We start from the raw sequence: 20,354 nt of genomic DNA on the forward strand, positions 1-20,354 counted from the left end.
ATTATATGGGTGATAATATAAATGATGCAATTTATATATAAAGAATACCCTGCCACCCAGCAAATCTGATTCTATCGTGATTTGTGTACTGTCACTGTTTATTTTTTCATGTGTTCCTCTTAAATACAATTTCTCTTATGATTATTTTCTTGTTTATTGATATATTTAGCTTTTTTTGATTCAATCGTAAAACAAAGTAATTGTGTGCTCATACCCGACAGAACCATTGTACTTTATATAATTTATACCCAGGTTCTGAGGGACACAGGGTTACCCCATTGTTTATGAAATATTTTTTGGAGGTGGCTGCGATGAAGGGCCTGGAGAAGCCACCCTTGGTCGTTTCTGAGAGGACTGTGAAGAAATGGATGAGCCTTCACTTTCTTCAGAAGAAAATACTGAGTCTTTGTCTTTAAGCCTCTGCAGCCAGATTAAGAGGTGCCCCTCACGGTCTTTGAGGGTCTTGGAGGAAAATGTACGACATACCTTACAGTCCTTCGAAGAGTGGTTTGGATAGAGGCAGTGGAGACAGTCTTTGTGTGGATTGTCGACATGAAGCCTCTTCTTCCCACAGGAAGCACAAGACCTAAAAAGGCCCTTCTTCGGAGTATCTGCCATGAAGAACTGAAGAACTTCAGCCAGAAGGTGGAAAGTTGAAGCAAAAAACACTGGTAAGCCAGGAACAAGAAATGCTGTGCAGAGCTCAGTGGAGGCTCCCTTAGCACGACGTGCGGTAGAAAATATGAGGGACTAGAGCTCCTTCCAGGAAGGTTCTAGAGGGTGGTGATAGCTGATTGGCTACTCTCCAAAGTTTGGTCCTTTTTTACAAAAGGACGTGGATATGTTACTAAGGTGAGGCCTTTGCCCTATTACTCTATAGGTCTACTGTGCCATTACTTTATTTATGTACCAGGGACTCCCATCTCGACGACGGGGAATGATTCAGGAATGTGAATCTATGAAAGATACCCTAATACTGGATAAGATCCAGTTTCCACTTCCAAGGCCAGCACGCTTTCAATGGCCCCTTTGGCCAGTAATGTCCTGCACCTCTTATAGCAATGTGGATAGGTGGTCTTTGAAAACGGCTCCGATGTGGGAAGAAGTTGTGCTGGATGATCTGGAGGTCTCATTTCTTGGATGTGATGGACTGCCAATCTATTTGGAAATATCTGATTCTGCCTCTCACAGGGTAGTTGTGAGCCACTAATGGCTAATGAATGCGTTTTGGAGCATGATGCTGCAGGGTCAGGCATCTGAGAAGAACATGTCCCCTGGTGACCTGCGTGATGGCTGCTTGATAACATGAAAGGACTGAGGTGGTTGTTGCAGTGGTGGCGAGGTCTGGTGTTGTCTATTTGCCAGCCCACTGGAATAGACTTGGAAAGATCCACAATGATGGGGAAACTGAAGAGCATGGGTGGAAAGTCCCAAGGCATGCACTGTGGCTTTGATTACCTTTGTTTGCAGGCAGAATCAGCCTTTCAAAAGGCATAACCATAAGGAATGCCTGCACATCTCCAGAAAAGCCAGTGGATCGTACCCACACATGGCGGGGGAGCACCACACTAGTGCCCACCGCTCGTCCCCAAACAATCAGTCATGTCAATGCTAGCCGTAAGTGAAAAAGTTTCAGCACTCCGTCCACCATCTCCTTGTGTTTGCCCTAAGTTGGCAGGGTATACCCAGACATGGGTCCCTTGCTCACTTTCCCAATGGATTCAAGCTAGCCTGGCTGATGAGGGGTGTTACCCCGAAACCGGTCCTAGGATGCTTGTTTCTTGTCCAGGGAGGACCTGGCCTGGCAGTTCGGGCTGGACTGTTCCTATGGGGCACAGGGTCAAGACGGATTTGCATATTGCTGGGTCCACACTGGAGTAGCAAAGTGAGTTAAAGACTAATGATGGATTCAACTCAGATCTGTGACTGGGGGGGAGTGACGGAAAAGTTTCAGCACTCCGTCCATCATCTCCTTGTGTTTGCTGTGATCACATATTTGGCTGAATTCTGGCTGTCGTGAACAGTTTGGGTCAAAAAGCACCAACATTTCTCTGGGACCGCAGACAAGATCTTGCTGGCTGGCCATATATCATAGGGCATGCACATAATGGCTAAACAGTAAGACCTCAGTGACCATTCCCGATGTCAAACTGCCCAAAATGAACATTTGCTTCATTAACGGCTCACTCCTCTCCAAATTCCACTCTGGAGGAGCTGCGGGGAAGGCACTCTGATTTACTTTGCTGGTGGAAGCCTGGACCACAAAACTCTCATGAGTATGATGCTACACAAGATAATCCTGCCCGTCAAGTGTGGTCTGTGATATCTGGTCCCTTTCCTGTTCAATGGGGATCGAGAACAGAGTTTAGGCCAAGCGCCCATAAGGGTGTCATTCAGGGCTTCATTGGATGGAAGTAAGGTTTCAAATGAGGCTGACCTGGAGTGAAGATACACAGTAATGACATTTTTCTTGACTTCAAAAGAAGGCAGCAGTAGGTCTAGGACTACAGCCACACAACTAATCACTTCAGCAAATGAAGCACCCACCTCTGTTAGGGATCCAAGGGGAGAAATCAACCCTGTATCAGGAAAAAATCAAGAGCAATGGCCTTGTTCAAGTCCATGTATATAGTGCCATAATCATAATGGGTGGGGAAGAGGGAGGTAAAGAGTCCCCATCATCAGGTGGTGGCGAATTCTCGGGCAGAATGGGAGAGAAAAAGATGAGAAAAGCTCTGAGGAAGGGGCCATTGTAGAGGAAGTTTTTAGTCTGAATTATGCCAGGAACTGGTATTCAGAGCACAGCCTTGGTCGAGACAGATTCAGTCTGGGTCGTATACCAGAGTCAGCATGGGCTCGACCTCTGGCAACGGCGACGTTGGGACCGGCGTAGGTCTTGGAGGTGGAATAGAAGTCAGCACCAGAGTTGACACAGAATCAGTGGTAGGTTCTAGGGGCTCAGACAGTACAGATAACAGATCTGCCAGCAGTAATCTGACAGAAGGACATGCAAATCCTTGGGGTCCAGATGTGAGCAGGAAGAGTGCCCAACATAAGCAGGAAGGCATCCTTAAAGGCTTCAAGCTTCATTGTCAATGGCGCAGGGATCTTGGAGTCCATCAGGATCAATTTCGGAATTGGCAAAATCAGAAATCGGGAGCATGACCGAGTGGCACCTTCACATTTTCCCAACTTCTCTCTAGGCAGAGAGTGGCATGATGGGGTTGAGGCCCACTTTGACCTCTGATACTTCTTCTATGACTTGTACTTCAACTTACCGGGCAACTTCAATCACAAAGAAGACGTGTCGAGGGAAACAGTCTCAGGAGCTGGACCAAGCCCTTGATTTGGTGCAGGACTTACACAAGATCTGTGACTTCTTTCGGTGTTTGGCAACATACAGCTTCACTTCATGGTGCTGGATCTCCTTCAGGTTCGTGAAGGCACATTGTTCACATGTCTTGGAGTTGTACCCCAAACACCAGAGGCGGACCTCGAGTGGGTCTGTCTCCTACATCTCTTTCCGATAGTCACGGCACAGTTTGAATCTTGAAGTATTCGGTGGGGACAATGCCCCTTGCACACTAGAAAAGGAGAATTGAAAGGATTTGTCAACTGATGAAAAGGGAGTGGAGCTCTGGATCTCCATTTAAGAAGCAGAAAGAAAGGAATTGATGTCAGAGCACAGTGGTGGCGTTTATATGCAGCTCCGCTCTGTTGCTTCCAGGTGGAACAAAGCCAATGAGGCACCACATGACACCACCAGCAGCAAAATGGAGTTAAGCTATGAAACCTTTTGTATCCAAATAAGTGCCCGGGGAATATTCAAAAAGTGAGGAATCTGCAATCAGAAGTATCCATCAGAAAATGACACAAATTGGAAGGTTTCCTTTATAATGCTGTTAGAAAGCAAAAATCATAGCCAGCTTTGTACTGATATATATTAACAAGAGCAGTAAATGATTCTATGCCTTGTTAAAAAGATGAATAGTTTACAATGAATGTCCACTTCTCTTCTACTGATCAACAATTATTACACAAAGCAGATTTTTAGGCTTTACTTGCATTCTTTAGGATCTATAGGTAGGACTACGATGGCTGCTGGGAGATTAATATCTCTTCTCTGGTCATGCAGAAGAGTAAAGTGAATTTTAAATCGATTGCTTAAGAGTTTAACTTAGTGGACCCTCTGATAGTCTTGCCCAAAATAAAGTCATACTTTTTTTAATAGGAAGCTACCATTTTTTCTGGGGAAGTTATAGTCAGAGCAATTTTGATTGCAAAGAAAGTTGTGTGCCACATTTAAAGAGACACAAAATACCTTCGGTAGACGATTGGCTAGTGTCTCAACTTCGCTTTGTCTGAGAAAATTCAACTGAAAGGAAGAGTTTGACTGTCTAATTTTGAAGATATTTGGTCAGGTTCTCTTACTAAGTCTTATTAAGAACTATTTAGTAATTGTGTATTGTGGTAACTGTGTGATTACGTTTTTTGCATGAGAAGTCTTTCCTTTTCTTTTTCTGATGCCTCTTGTCGTCAATACACATAGCTACTTGCTGGTGTGTTGTATATCATCATTCATTAAGATTGCTGTATGGGTATAAAATTCAGAAATAAAGAGTGTAAAGAATAAGAGAAAATTCAGAATTACATTATACCTAATGAAGTTTAAACGGTCTACATTGTCATACGCACCAACCTTTGGAGGTGAAGTTTTCTTTCACTGAATATGACATGCTCTATTTTCTCTTAATGTACTGCTGTTCTCCTTACGTGCTCTGTGAGTGGTTGTCTCACTGACTGCATTACATTTGTTCCTTATTACTATATGATGTACCTGTGGGGTAAGAATTACCGTTGAAAAAAAAAAAAATCTAATATTAAATAAACCCCATTCTTCTCATGGATAGGTTTTAAGTCCATTACGATCTCTGGAAACGCTGTGTAGTGTGAGGGCTAAAGTGTGCAGCTCTATGTCTTGCATAGCCCGTTGAGTTCAGAAGGTTTATGCTGCATTTTGTTGCTAGAAGACATTTATTTGTTGAACACAGTAGGGTTAATCACTTGTACAGATAGAACTCAACCTGAATATCCTCCTATTTATCTTGAGCCACGATGCACTGCTGAAATAGTTTCTGACCTTTCGGATGGAAGGTTGTTTTTTTAAGTCCAAGCAAACAATCCAACTGCCAGCAGTTTTTTAACTTCCATTTGGTTAATGTTGTCAAAGAAAACAAACTCTATTTGAAAATATAAGAGAAGCTGAGCCTGCATCTACACATACCAAGTTTAGATGGCAGAACAACACCTATAATTGTACAAGTTATTTAATCCCAGACAGTTACTTTCTTAAACAGTGGAACTGAAAAAGAGTCTCTATGGCTGGATGAAAAAGACTGAACTGCCTGTTTGTGGATGGATGTAAGATGGCAAACGCCGACCCAAATCTACTTGCCATCTTTCTAAGAAAAAAAACTCAGAACTGGGATAGCATTGAACCAAACTAACCAGAACAAATTCGCAGGAAGGAAATAGAAAAACATGGTTCTACCTTAAGCAAATGCAGACATGCAAATCAAATGAGCAAATGTCTTTTGTTGAAAAAGATGAATAGATCAAATATGAACACAACACGTTTGCAGTTAAAACATAAATCAAGAAATTACCTTAAATACAAGTTCTTTCAGTCTATCGGAATATCTCTGGTTTAGTACTAAAGCATAGAGGATGTCAGCATTACCAGGTTCAAACAATAAAAGGAAAAGTTGGTCTCGAGATGGGCTGGTTTGTAGAAGACTCAATAGCACCTCCAGAATGCCGCAGAGCTACAGGATGAAAACAGAATCTTTTTACATACAGTTTATACATTACATATTTCAAAGAATGCACAATTGCGCTAAGGCAAGGTGAAGACTTTAAGGCTTGAGGTCTTTGAATTCTCATCTCACACCAGTGAGGAAGCCCGTCATGATCAGAATAACGTGACAAGTAATTATGCATTTGATATACCAAATGAAGAACTAATAGTTAATTGATGGAAGTTAGGCACATGTGATGTAGGTTTAAAGGCAAAGCTCTGTCCATTTCCAAAAGAAAGCGGTCTACCAGTTACATATCAAATGTAGTTAAGCTGAAGCTGATGTATTTTCTGGTGCAGTAAGCCACAAATCAGGGCACAGTCCTTTTCTTTCATGCTGCTAACAAAGCTAAAAGAGTGGGCCAAATGTCTAGATCTACTTTGGATTGCATCCAATACTTCTTTACAACATCAGACAAAAATAGAGCTCAGGAGAGTGGAGGCGTACACAAGTAGGGAGTCACATATTGTGTCTGAGACATCCTAATATCTATGTGCATCCACAGTATAAGATTCATTTAGAAACATATGCCAAAACCACCTAGATATGCTTCCAGTTTGAAAATACGAGTGAATACGACCAGATCAGTGCACCATGTGTTTCAATGAATAGAAGACGAGTCCTCTGCATGAATGGAGTGAAGTAGGAGAGATTTGAACTCTGGGGGATCAGAGAATGACTCATTTATCTCTACTGGCACCCAAATTAGGTACTATCCCCTCTCACCTGCATGGAAGTAAAGTATCTACAGCAAAATAACTTTTAGTTAGCCCGCCAAAGTCAACAGTGCACCCTTCCAAATCAACCACCAGCTGACAACAGCACTAGTGAAAATATGCTGAGTGCAGCACTTGGTTTCCAGCTACCTTGCAAGTTCACTTTCCTTGTAGGTCGGCGCAGCAACCATTCTTTTGGGAGGTGCCTGGCAAAATAACTTTTAGTTAGCCCCCCAAAGTCAACAGTGCACCATTCCAAATCAACCACCAGCTGAAAACAGCACTAGTGAAAACATGCTGAGTGCTACAGTTGTTTTCCAGATACGTCGCAAGTTCACTTTCCTTGTAGGTCGGCGCCGCAACCATTATTTTGGGAGGTACCTGGCTCAGTGCGGGCCATATTGGAATGGGTTTCACCTGATTTTCAAGTATTTTATGATTTTGCTTTTTCACTTTTTCATTACACTTACGTTATGTTACCAGTAGCTTGCTGCTTCTAGGTTAGCTAGAAGAGTAATCAGGGGTTGCTGGACTCTCATTTCAAGTCCCTGTTACTCTGCCCATCTGTTTTAAACTGTGCCTGGCGCTCTACCATGCACGCAAGCTACGCATACTGTCCCGCCCCTTTTGCTCATGGCGGGCTACTTAATTCAGCATGCGTGCAGCGGGATGCGAGCAGCTGGTACGCCTATGGCAAGCCCGTCTGCACTCGTCCTCACACGGACTGCGCACAACGCCAGCAACTCTGCAGCCTCTTCCTCACTGGATTCTCGTGCTGGGATTACCTACTCACAAGACTCACTTCTGGCACTCAACCACTCAGGTGATTTTAGGAATTGCGATTGTTTTAATCTTTACTCCTTACTTTCTCCCTTTCCCTGCATATGCCGTGCTTGTGGCTTCATTGTGACTGTCCCTTAGCCTAACTTGGTCTATAATACTACGCCCAGCTAGTTAAACACAGCACCGAATGCGCTCTCTTTCTGGTCACCCATCGCTCCTTACTTGTCTATATCACAGAAACGTGGACTAACTTATCTTCTGGGCCCGATATCCTCGCCTCCCTCCCACCCAGCCGGCTTTAGCATTTTCAGACACGACCACATGGGTAATCGTGGGGTTCGGACTTGCAATTATCCACTCTTCTGACCTTTCCGTTCACTACTCTTCTCTTCTAATTTTTTTTTTCATTTTTTGTGAACAACTCCAGAGAAAGAAAAGGCAACAAACAATAAGATCATAAGAACAGAAGATAAACATAATGCGAGAGAATACAGAGACCAGATAATACGATAGTGCCTATTATCATGCATACAACATATAGACTAAAGTTCTAGAAAACAGATTTTTAAAAAACTGTAGTGCTCGAGGCTATAAACATAAGGTGAAAACATAGAAATACATACAGAAACCAAATAATACGGTAGTGCCTATTGCCATACATAAGACACATTGGCAAGGGTTTTAGACATTAGTTTGAGATAGCTGCAGTGCTCCAGGCTGTAATAGGGGACCAAATCTTTTCACCTCGTCTTTTAGACTTCGGGCTCCTGGTGGCATAAATTGCTATCTCATAATTATAGACACCCAAAAATCTGGTTAGCCACATTTGGAAACTTGGAGGATCACAATTTTTCCATAATGCAGCAAGAATAATTCTGTATACAGCAGTTCCAATAAAAAGAATGGCTTCCTCGCTAAGGTTCAGATTTAGCATACCATCGGATCCAAGCATACAAATAGTGGGCGACTCGGGCAATTTACGCCCAAAAATCTCCTCCCAAAATTCCCATATCATTTTTTTTAATAGTGTCAGCTTATCGCAATAGTAGAACATATGTAGTAACGTAGCGGGTCCATACTTACACCTAGGGCATTGATCGTTACTTCTTCTACCCCATGAATATAATTTAGCTGGAGTATAATAAAGATTGTAGATAGTTTTATAAAGTTGTGATTTTAGATTAGTGGAAAGCAGTAGTTGTGATGACAGTGCCAAAACCTTATCAATGTCTATATCTGGATTATCAAGCCTATTTATCCATAATATTTCGGTCTGTACTATATCATCTGGTGAATTTTCATGGAGGAAGGAATAAATTGTGCCAATTCTAGAGGAGGGCCTGATGATAGCTTCGATAAGGGGACTTCTGATCCAGCTTATGTTAGACAGCTGGGAATTTATACTTGATCTTATTTGATGGTATTTTAAATAGTCAGTCGCAGGTATATTAAATTGATTTTGGAGGGTAGTAAAGCTAGCCTTCTTATCTGTACCTAAAAAATCGAAAAGGGAGGTGATTCCCTGTCTCTCCCACCGGGCAGAAATAACATCATTTATGTTTTGTGGTAGCAAAAATGAGTGCCAGAGTGGAGTATAGCAGCTTAGCCTAGGGATTTTCATATATTTTGCAATTCTTCACCAGACTTTCCATGCCCCAATAACAATTTTAAACTTAACTTTTTGGAAATAGCTGGGCTCAAGTTGTCTTAAAAATAATCCTCTAGTATTGTGGCGAAGGGCTAATTTGTATACGGACGGTATGTCGGACTCTTCCCTATTAAATGCTGGATTAACCATTGGGGCGAGTTGTTGCAAAAAGGCCGCCCAAAAATATAAAAGTAGCTGTGGGATTGCGAGCCCCCCTCTGTGAATTGGAAGGGATAAATATTTAAGCGATCTCCTAATCTTGCCGTTTTGCCAGACAAACTTAGAGAGCTGAGAGTCTAGGATTTTAATAAAGTTATCTTCAACTAGCAAAGGGATTGCACGAAATAAATACAATATCTTAGGAAAGATAGTCATTTTAATATAATTCCCTCTCCCTATGATAGATAAATGCAGGCTATTAACTCTTGTTAGATCTTGTTTGATTGAATTGATGAGGGGTTCATAATTAACTTTGGTAATATTTTGAACCGTAGCAGATATGCGAACCCCTAAATAAGTTGCTAATTCGGTCCGTCTGGCATCCTCAAACTGTATGTTTTCTGTACATAATATGATGGTTTTGTTTTTATTCAGGGAGTATCCTGAATATACACCGAACTGCTGTGTAATTGCCTCAATCTCGATTATTGCCATCTCAGGGTCAGGTGTTACAACTGCGACATCATCTGCGTAGGCTAAGACTTTGGTTTCAAATACTCCTGTCACCACTGGTTTAATTCTGGTGTTATCTAAGATTTTAAGTATCAGAGGATTGATATAAAGGGCAAATAGGATCGGGGAGCACGGGCAGCCCTGCCTTGTTCCTCTTGAGATATTGATAGTGTTTGATTCACATCCCATAATCTGAAGCTTAGCCTTCGGATCAAAATACATAGCTTTAATTGATTTAATAAAACTATGCCTAAAGTTATATTGCTCTAGAATAGCCCACATGAATTCCCATGACACTCTGTCGAATGCCTTCTCGGCATCTAGGAGAATCATTGACATCTGGCCACCTGTCGTTGCAATGATATCGAATAATGCTATTACTCTGCGAGTATGGTCGGTGGTACCCTTCCCTGGGATGAAACCGTGTTGCCACGGGGTGACCAGATGCGCAATGACCCCCCTTAGCCGATTAGCAAGTATTTTTGCATATAGTTTAGAATCTGAATTAATCAGTGAGATTGGGCGATAAGAAGATGGAGAATCTGTGGGTTTACCCTTTTTGGCAATAATAATAATGTTGGTATCTTGCCAAGAGGCAGGTGTATTTTCATTCCACTGTATTCCAAGGAATAGGTCTAATAGCAATGGTAATATTACTTTGCCGAAGACTTGGTATAGCTCCAACGGCAACTTATCGGGGCCTGCTGCTTTCCCCGAGGCTAGTTCTGCAAGGGCGAGTTCGATCTCAGTTAGTGATATTTCTTTCTCCAAATTATTTTTAGTGGTGTTATCTAGCCTGCTATCTGAACAAGTTAAAAAGTCTCTTAGAAATGTATTTATTTCCTCCCTGTTATAGGCAATATCGTTCTGATATAGATTCTGATAGTAACGTTGAAATACGTCCACTATGTCTTCTATTTGTGTGTGTTCTTGACCGTTTGACTTAATAGAAGAGATTGCATTGTGGAAAGCCCTTTGTCTTGTTTGTAAAGCTAATTGTTTACCGACTTTTTCTCCATTCTTGTAGAGGTTTATTTGATGAGTTCTAAAAGTTTCCGCAGACTTCTTAGTTAATTCCTTGTTTAAGTCCGTTTTGAGAATTAATATCTGACAAAGCAGATTTGATCCGTCTATTTTTTGTGCAAGCAATGTGGTATGCGCAGCTTCTAGTTTAGCTAGTTCCCCTACCTTCTTGATGAACTCAGAAGTCTGCTGTTTCTTGATTCTGGCTACATAGCTAAGGGTTTCCCCTCTAAGCGCGGCTTTAAAGCAATCCCATACAACGTTTCTAGGAGCGCTGTAACGGTTGGTGTCGAAGTAGCACTGAGCCCAATTCCTAATACAGTTAACATACTCATTATTAACCAATAGTTTCCTATCGAAAGTCCAAACTGAGAGTTTCCTAACAGTACTGGTTAAATTAATAGTGAGAACTAGGGCATTATGGTCAGAGATTAGCTTAGAATGTCTTATAATCGTTGCTGAGTCGGAGATATTTCTGGTGGTGAGTATATAATTGATTCTACTGTATTTGTTATGAGGATTTGAGAAAAAAGTATACCCCGGATCCCCTTGATGTTTAAGGGGCCAGATATCGGCTAAATTATGACTAATTATAAGTGAGTTAATAGCTCTGAATACTCTAGGTTTTTGACCGTAATACATGTGTTTGTCTTGCCTGTCACAGATAGAATTGAGTGTAATATTGAAGTCTCCAGCAAAAATTAGTGGACCAGGCCAGCCTGCCAGCTCCACTTCTAAGCACTCGAACATAGATGGATCGTCTAGGTTTGAACCATAGACCGAACAAAGGGTTAACCCTAAAGCAAGCTCCACAATTGCCCATCTACCATATTGATCCAGAGCTTGGTGTATAGGCATCCCTAAATGGCTCTTACCTAATATGGCCTCCCCCCGGATATTTGTTGTTTGGGTTGTGGTTGCCAATACGTTGTACCCCTGGATTTTGAGTAGACTTCGCTTTGCCCAGGCTAGATGAGTTTCTTGAAGACATATGATATCTAAAGAATTTCGTTTCATTATCTCGGACAACCGCCCTCGCTTATCTCTGTCGTGTAGCCCTGCTATATTCCAACTACATATACTTATCCTCCCCATGGAATTGAGTAGTTAAATCCCTTGCTTATACTGATATCTATGTTTGCTCTACAATGCAAAGATGTTTTGTGATTTATCTTTCCAATTTGGAATCTTTGCTATGGAGTTTTCTGCAATGTTTTAGTTTTGTTCCCTTTCCCGCCCGACCACCCCCTTCGTGACCCAACCCTACCCCCCACCACCCCTGCTCCCAAATTAAGGCAAAAAGACTCCATTAGAGTCTAAAAGGTGATGAAGGTGCACCACGCAGTCGGGTCCCAACCAATATGCCACTTTTTTAGTTTTTTTTTGTGGTTTTTTTCCTTTCTTTCCCCCTCCTTCCCCTTGCTAAAGCTTTTCCTTTTCCCGCTCTTTTATTTCCCCACCTTTCCACCCTTTTTAACAAAAACTACCTAAGAGAAGAAGCAAAAAAAAAAATACAAAAAATGTGTTTTTGGTTTCGTGGAGTGAGGCTCTGAATTGGTAGTGCTTGTATTATCATGTATTCTCGTACAAAATAACTAGCTAGATGTTGCTGTGTATAGACCCACACCTCTCACTATTCTGAGCAGTTTTAGAGGGGCACCGACCCCACTGACATTAATATATTTCACAAACTGTAAAAAAAAAGTCTCAACCGCACCCGGTCGTTAATAAGGTTATTTTAGGCTGTCGAGATATTCGTGTGCAGCTATCTCGGAGACCAAAAATTTGATCTGCCCCCCATAAATAACCTTGAGCCGTTCTGGGTTGTTGAGATACACTATTGCCTTCTTGTCTTGAAAAGGTTTTATAAGTTGGCGCAGCCTCCACCTTCTCTCCACAGTATTATGGCAAAAGTCAGGGCGTGAAAAGTATGTAATGTCTTTGGAGGTGCGTTTAGCGTCAGGCCTGGCCTTCTCAAACACTGCCTGTCTGAGCAAGAAATTGCCAAAGTAAACTAGAATAGCCCTCGGGTATGCTCCGGGTTTAGCGGGGGTTTTTTGAGCGAGAGGCATACGAAGGGCTCGTTGAACTTCGATGTCCCAGTTCCAGTTAGACAGCTCCGGTAAAGAGTCATGGAGAAGGTTAATCATAAATGCCCGGATGTCCTCCCCCTCGGATTTCTCGGGTATCCCTAGAATACGCAAGTTGTTTCTGCGCTGGCGGTTTTCAAAGTCCTCCAATTTCCATCTGATATCCCCTATTTGTGACTCGTTTGACTCAACCCGCTCTTGGATTGCAGCAGCTTTGACCTCGTTAGCCAGGATTCTGGACTCCATCTCGGTCAGTCGATCTCCAAAAGAGCTACACGTTTTAAACAGCTTCCTCACCACACCTTGTACCTTACGAAGAGCTGCTTGCGCCCTGCGCCCATCCTGTGAGGTCTCTTCGTGGTGTGAGGCTATCGCCTGTAAGACAGTGTCTATAGATGCAGGGGCTGGAGTGACTGGAGCAATTGGAATTGTTGGAGTTAACTGTTCGGTGTGGGTGTGGTCCCAGTCTAGAGCTGCCCCATGAGATTTATTACCCCGCTTGTTGAAGACTTTTTGCTTTAGTTTAACAGTAAGAGGCTCCACTCCCGCATCCGTCGCGCTATCAGATTCATCAGTTAGATATGAGGCTGAAGTGTCTCCCCATGCAACTCCCAATTCTGCTTCATCAGAAAAGGAGAAAAAATCGCTGGCTTCTTTCTCAAGGTCAGTGTGGGTTGTATAGACAGTGCTGGCGGCGCCGAAGTTACCTGAAGCGCTAGCTGATATACCTCCCTTGGTTTTAGACAACTCCTGGTCCTTATTTAAAACAGGGTTAAGGTTAATGTTTGTATTAATTGTGTGCCCTGACTGATTAGAAGTCTCATGTTCTCTTGCACTAAAGCAGTCCTGCAGCTGTGTTTGCTCACTGATCGAACCACACCTTACACTTGTAACAATATCAGTATTCTTATTTGAGCCAGAGTCGCCCTCCGTTGCGAGAGACGCTTCATTGTCAAAAATAGCCACAATATTGCAGTGTGTACTAAGTAATGCGCTCACCTCAAGGGTTGCCTGTGCCTGTAGCTGAGATGGAATTGGGCCGCCTGCATCATTCTCAATAACCTCAAAGCCTTCTGTTTCGATGACTTTGCTACCTATTTTCATTGTTTGAGAGGCTGGGCTGCTTGAGAGGCCTGGTGCAGGACTTTTCTTGCTGTCGATATGTGAGACCTGTCGCTGTCTCTCCTGGCCCGGAAGCGTACTGGAGCCTTTCCGCATCAGTTCCACCACTGATGGTCCTGCAGCTTCTTTCCGCGTGTCCTTCTTCCGGGTCAGGCTCCCGCCTTGGAAGATTCGATCATGGCAGTCGTCTCAGCTCTCTGAAACTGCGCAGAGGTTTCAGCTTTCATGGCCTTCTCCTGTGCTGCTGTTGCTTTCTCCGTCCCCCGGCGCTCAAACGCCTCACGCTGGGCCTGTCTTGCGGCCCTTGCACGGGCGGCTGCCGATAAGGTGGGTGGAGCAGCGACTTTAGGAGGCATCTCTGCTGAAACTGTAGCTTGCATCCCCACGTCCCGGTACTGTATAGTCTCTGTGTGATGAATATGACAGGCACAGGTACTACAGTCCAGGTTATTTATTAAGGTAAACGGGCTATGTAGAACGCGATTTAAGACTGTCCAGCCGATGTAAGAGTAACATGTCCAGATTGCGTGACGCGTAGAGGTGCTAAGATCCATACGAGCGTGTTCGGCGGTGTCAGTTGTATCGGGGTTGTGATTGTTTAAACTGTCCGACGATTATTTCTCCAAACGCCGATCACCCCAAAAGAAAAATGCTTCCGGCAAAGCCATAGCGTAAAAACGTGGTTGCAGAACCTCGGTCTACATTCAGTGGTTATGCAGGCAGCACTGTCAGAGCTCTCTCAGCATGACTGGTCAGGAACCCGTTGCGTGAGCACTGCGATCCGTGTCAGATCGCCATTTTGCCTCACTACTCTTCTCTTCAGCGGTCACATGTCCAACACAGAGTCTTTTCAAGGTATTCTCATTTACCGTCCTCCTGGACCACGAGCCATCTTTGCCCAGGCCTTTAGTCGTTTCCTTGAAGCCGACATTCTGCAAAAGTAACCCGACGGTCCTTGGTGATTTTAATGTCTATCTCGATATCCCGGATGAGCATGACACGGCAGCTCTACTTGAGACAATGTCCTCGTTTGGTTTAGATCAGCTAGTAACAAGCCCTTCACATCTAGGTGATCACATTCTGGATGACATATTTTCCAATAACTCTCTTCTTGGTTAATATTAGACTGCTCTCGCTTGTTTGGTCTGACCATAGGGCCATTCTTTTTGATATTTCGCTTAAGAAATCTAGCACATCAATCCCTGCAAGACTCTAACTCGCACTTGGTAAAATGTTCAAGCTTCGTCACTCTCTTGTCTGCTCGACTCTATTCTTCCAGCTTTAGCTTCTGACTTGGACTTGGCAGTCTCGGACTACACCAACTGGCTCGACACTGCTGTCGCTACTCTTGTATCTCTGAAATGAACAAGGATCAAATGGCAAAATCCATCAACCCCGTGGTTTTCTGACAATCTAAACAGGCTTGCAGGAGGCAGGAAAACCACTGAAGGATCAGTTATGATGACCTGGAAAAGTCCAATAACAAGCTTTGTCTGGCAAGGTATAAGTCCCTCACTTGCAAGGAAAAAACAGCATACTTTACCACTACAATTGAGGCTGCCACTAACTCTACAAAAGAACTGTTTGCAACGGTCAAAAAACTCACGACCAATAATTCTTCTCTGATCCCATACTGCACGCAGTCTTTTTGCAACTTATTAGAAAACACTTTTCGATTTAAAGTGGAAGAGGTATATAGCAACTTTTCTTCCTTCTGCTCTACACCTTCCTCCACTTTCCAGTCTGCCTCATCCCTGGTTATCACTTCCTCATGTTGTATTTTTTCACCTCCCTTCAGTGCTAAGGTAACATCTCTGCATAAAACTGCCAAATCTGGCTTGCCAGGTGAGCCCTGCCCTCCTAAGGGTGCCAGTCTCGGTGCCGATATCATCGGGCCCTCGCTGACAGAAATCTTTCACCTTATGTGTCTGTCAGGTATTTTCCCCTCAGCCTGGAAGTAAGTTTCCATCCATCCAATCCTAAAAAACATTTGTTTGATCGACGTGATTCAAGTGGCAATTTCCTACTTACCTTTGTCCGCTAAAATCATTGAAAAAGTTCTCAACATCAAGTTGACGGAGCACATTCAGGCTAACAAAATCATTATTTCCGCCCAATTCGGCTTATGTGCTGAGCTCAGTACAGAGACTGCACTCATCAAGGCAACAGATCAAGGCAACCAAGGAGATCAGAATGGTGCTTGATCGGGGGTTAGAGCTGCCCTGATCCTTCTCACAGGCTGCTGATGGAATGGCAGGGCAGGCTTGGGGTAACAGGAGCCGCTTGGAAACTGGTCACGTCATTCCTCACTGACATGAGAAAACTCTGTCCGCCTCTCAGACTTTACTTCCTCCTTCTCTTTTCCTTGTGGCATGCCCCAGGGTTCCTCGCTTAGTCCCACTCTTTTTAATCTGTATGTTACCCTTCCGGCTAAGCTTATCCATTCCTACAATTTTGCCCTAACATCCTACGCTGATGATACGACAATTGTCATCTCTTTAGCTGTCCAAGATAACGGCACAGCTACCATGTTTTCTAACTACTGATATTGTTCGGAGCACAAACAACAGTTGATGGACAGAATGCAGAACAATGTCATACATTCACCCCAGTACAGAGATCTAGTTCTAAATCCATCGTTTTTTGCTTACCATGCCGTTCCAGTTTGAACCCAGCCATATGCAAATCAGTCTTGACCCTGTGCCTCATGGGAACAGTCCAGCCCAAACTGCCAAGCCAGGTCCTCCCTGGACTGGAAACAAACATCCTAGGACCGGTTTCAGGGTTTCACCCCTCTTCAGCCAGGATATCTTGATTCCAGTGGCATGGAGAGCACGGAACCCACGTCTGGGCATACCCGTCTCATTCGGGGTGACAAATGCAAAAACAACAGTTGATGGACAGAATGCAGAACAATGTCATACATTCACCCCAGTACAGAGATCTGGGCCTAAAGCCATCGTTTTTTTGCTCACCATGCCATTTCAGTTTGAACCCAGTCATATGCAAATCAGTCTTGACCCTGTGCCTCATGGGAACAGTCCAACCCGATCTGCCAAGGCAGGTCTTCCCTGGACTGGGAACAAGCATCCTAGGACCGATTTCGGGGTTTCACCCCTCTACAGCCAGGATCGGAGCACAACCCTCTTTCTGGTCACATATTGGTGGCCTGCCAAGTTGGGCTCACTACCTAACCCGGTTAAGGTGGTAAAAATCTAGGCGTGTTGCTCAATGTCACTTTGTCGAATCACAACCAAGTAAACGCAGACACGTCTTCTGCTTTCTTCATTCTCAAATTTATAAAGAAGATTCTACCTTTCATGCCCTCTCAGCTACAAAAAACAGTAGTCAACTCCTTAGCTCTATTGAAAATAGACTACTGCAATGGACTGTACCTGAATGCACACCAGCAGGTTCATAACAAATTACAGACTTTGCAGAACACGGCAGCATATCTGCTTCTCAAGATTCCACAACATCACTCGGTTTCCCCAGTGATCAAATCTCTTCATTGGTTTCCGGTCAGATCCCAAATCATCTCTAAAGTGCTTTGTGTTGTCTACAAAGCACTTCATAATCAAAGCCCAGCCTTCTTGAGGAACACCTTAACCCTGTATGTAACATACAGGTCTCTATGCTCTTCCTCTGCCTATCTACTTGTAGTCCCCAGATTCAAGTGTCTGAAGTGAAGAGGCAGAGGATTTGTCTTTGGGTCAATTAAAATCTGGAATGTCCTTCCCTTATATATTCGCCAAGACGCCCCATGGGTATGTGAGCGCTCTACAAGATTCATCAACCTGCTTGAACTAAATCATGCTTCCAAAAAAACACATCAACAGACAGCTAAACATACGAAGCCTGACAGCGATGATGTGCCCCAACCTGCAAAAGTACAATCGTAAATCTCTACTGGCTCCCAGTGGCTGCAATAATCAGGTTCAAAGTTATATGCAATGCTCATAAGGTCTGTTGGGGCTACATGCAGATACATGCAGAAAGTACTGCATTCCTGATCATTTAGTGATATTCAAGAAGTTAAATACAACTAGGTATCAAAGGCCATATCTTTGTAAAAATTTGAATCCAAAGTGGAGGGCACAGTCCGAATACATGTGCCTTAGTAGATTTCTACCAACATACTGTCTAGGCTCTCCTTCATTCCAACTACACTCACATGAAAGTTGCAATTCTGTATTACCTGATGAGTGTTTCCACTTAAATGTTTAAATTGAATCTTACTCTTCCTTATCGCCACTTTCTACAAAATTTGTCTGACTTTACAGAGCCCCAGGTGGCTGGATGGTGCTAGTCGATAAAATGATCAAATAAAAAAATAAAAATGCCAGTGGCATTCTTTATGCAGCTGCAAACCCATCATTACATTCCAAACCATAGATTCTGGGCAAAACACTCACAAGTCTGCTTCCCAAAGCCTAAAGATTAAACTTTGCTTGTAAGATCCCAGTACACAAACTATTAGGAGGTTGTGCATGATTGGGTACAAAGCCATTGTTCCCCACTCTGCCCAATGACTTTTAGGCACCTGATGAAGAATGATCACATTTACAACATATCACGATTTGTTTTTATTTTAATGTCAAATTCTTTATAAAGTGTGATCTTAACCCCAGAGAGAAGTGGGTTACGGTTCGATGGAATGAGGATGTACAGAGAATTAAAAAAAGAGCAGTATATCATATTCATGCCATGCAGGCGTACTGGCCATAACATCAGAAGCTGGGAAAATACCCTGCCCCACAATTGTTGTCTTTTGCTAAAGGCGTATTTGTGTCTGCTTGCCCTGAAATGTCCCTCACTAGAAAATTCAATAATTTTAAAAGTGTGGGAGGAATATGGAGGTGAGAAGAAGGATTCCAGCTCATCTACGCACAGCACTGCAAGCGCTTGTCTGGTGGGGAAATGTGTCATGAGGTAGACTTAATCGGCCTTACTCTAGGAGGACAGTACCCTTACAGCTGTTTTGCGTCTCATTTGTTGTGATCAGGAAGCAAGCCTGGCAAGTGTTTTATGCATGATCCTAGCAGGGACCCACCTCTAGGAGCATTAGGGAGCTGCGAGGGGTTTGGAGCATGGTGAGACAATGCTCAAAACTGACCCGTCTTAGCCCAGGGGTAGTAGCAAAAAATACACCTCTGGGACAGGTGTTCTACCTTGAGAAGAAACTATAATATTCAAAACAATGTCTTATTCAACCAGGCAGTGCTGCTGTATTAGTTATGTTAGTGAACATCTCGAAGGAACACCCATCATAAAAAAGTGTGAACATGGAGTTCTATAATAATTTAAAATTATTCCTAACTCTTAATTAACCAATTTATAAAATAATAAGGACCAGTGGTGAAATCATAACATTAAGCACCTAAAAAATAAATTGAAATTTGTCCTTTGAGATCATGTATTGCAAAACCCTATTGAATTATAGTTTGAATATATAAAATTTAAAATTTCAGAATTCTCTAGCATAAAATTATCTGGATTCAAACCCGTTCTTCCAAAGTATAGAAAAACGAGATTACAGTTAGATCATATATTCTGTCTATAAACTTTGCTTTTTCTGTCCAGGTGATTTAGGTTCACACCTTATGTGGAGCTTGCACTGTGGGGAGCAGTATGAAAAGCCAACACTGTTGGGAAGTATCTAGAAGTGAGACTAGGGGGAAATTAAAGAGATGACACTGGGTGGGTGTTGTGAGGTGCAAACATTTGGTTTTCCGCACAGGCAGCCAGTTGGGAATATCAGGACAATATTCAGGGAAAAGCCAGCACTGAAGGGCAGAAAATGAAGGGGGCACATGTGAGCATTGTAAAAAGATGGAACTAGTGATATATGGGAATAATAGAAGGGACAGGCAAAGGCGAACAGATCGAGGATATGTTATTGGTAGCCATGTAAGAAACTGTCTGTGATAAACTGGGTGGGACAATGACACAACTGCGCACACAGAAAGGTGCAGACCTAACAGTGGTGGACTATTGCTGGCACCATTGGGTAGTGTGAGACGGTATCACTTAAGTGCACCAGGAGCAGCTGGCATCGATAGATGAGCGGGGAAGATGGAGAGGCTGCTTGCTTGCACACTTGTTTGTGTAAGACTAATGTCTGCCATCAAAGACACACCACATGCACGACAGAACCATACAGGCCTCGTCCATTCACTAAAGCCAATAACATAGTAATTATAATCACTACTCCATACGTAGACCGACGTGCATTCAAGCAAGGTGCACAGCATGAAACTCTCTTTTCCGAAGGCCAGAACGTGAGGCAATAACATGGAATGCAGTTTGCTACTTCCTGCCTTTTGCGATCTTTCGTATAATATCATACAAATACCTACACTCCACCATGCAAAACTAAAAGGTACATTTTGAAAGCCTTCCCAAAGCTCAGTAAGCAAATATGGAGACAGTCTAATGTGCT

At 43.1% G+C, this 20,354-nt stretch overlaps 1 protein-coding gene across 2 annotated transcripts in view; it reads right to left on the minus strand.

Annotated features, from left to right (window-relative positions):
* The window catches only part of NBEAL1 (neurobeachin like 1), a 978,461-nt gene that overhangs the window by 423,075 nt on the left and 535,032 nt on the right, over nucleotides 1–20,354 (minus strand). For both annotated transcript variants that reach the window (XM_085648956.1, XM_085648955.1), the window contains one exon: nucleotides 5,667–5,825. In XM_085648956.1, coding sequence (XP_085505082.1) covers nucleotides 5,667–5,825 — 159 coding nt within the window. The remainder of the gene's footprint in view (nucleotides 1–5,666; nucleotides 5,826–20,354) is intronic.

The sequence above is a fragment of the Triturus cristatus genome, chromosome 3_2 (genome assembly GCF_964204655.1).
Source record: "Triturus cristatus chromosome 3_2, aTriCri1.1, whole genome shotgun sequence".
Lineage (NCBI taxonomy): Eukaryota > Metazoa > Chordata > Amphibia > Caudata > Salamandridae > Triturus > Triturus cristatus.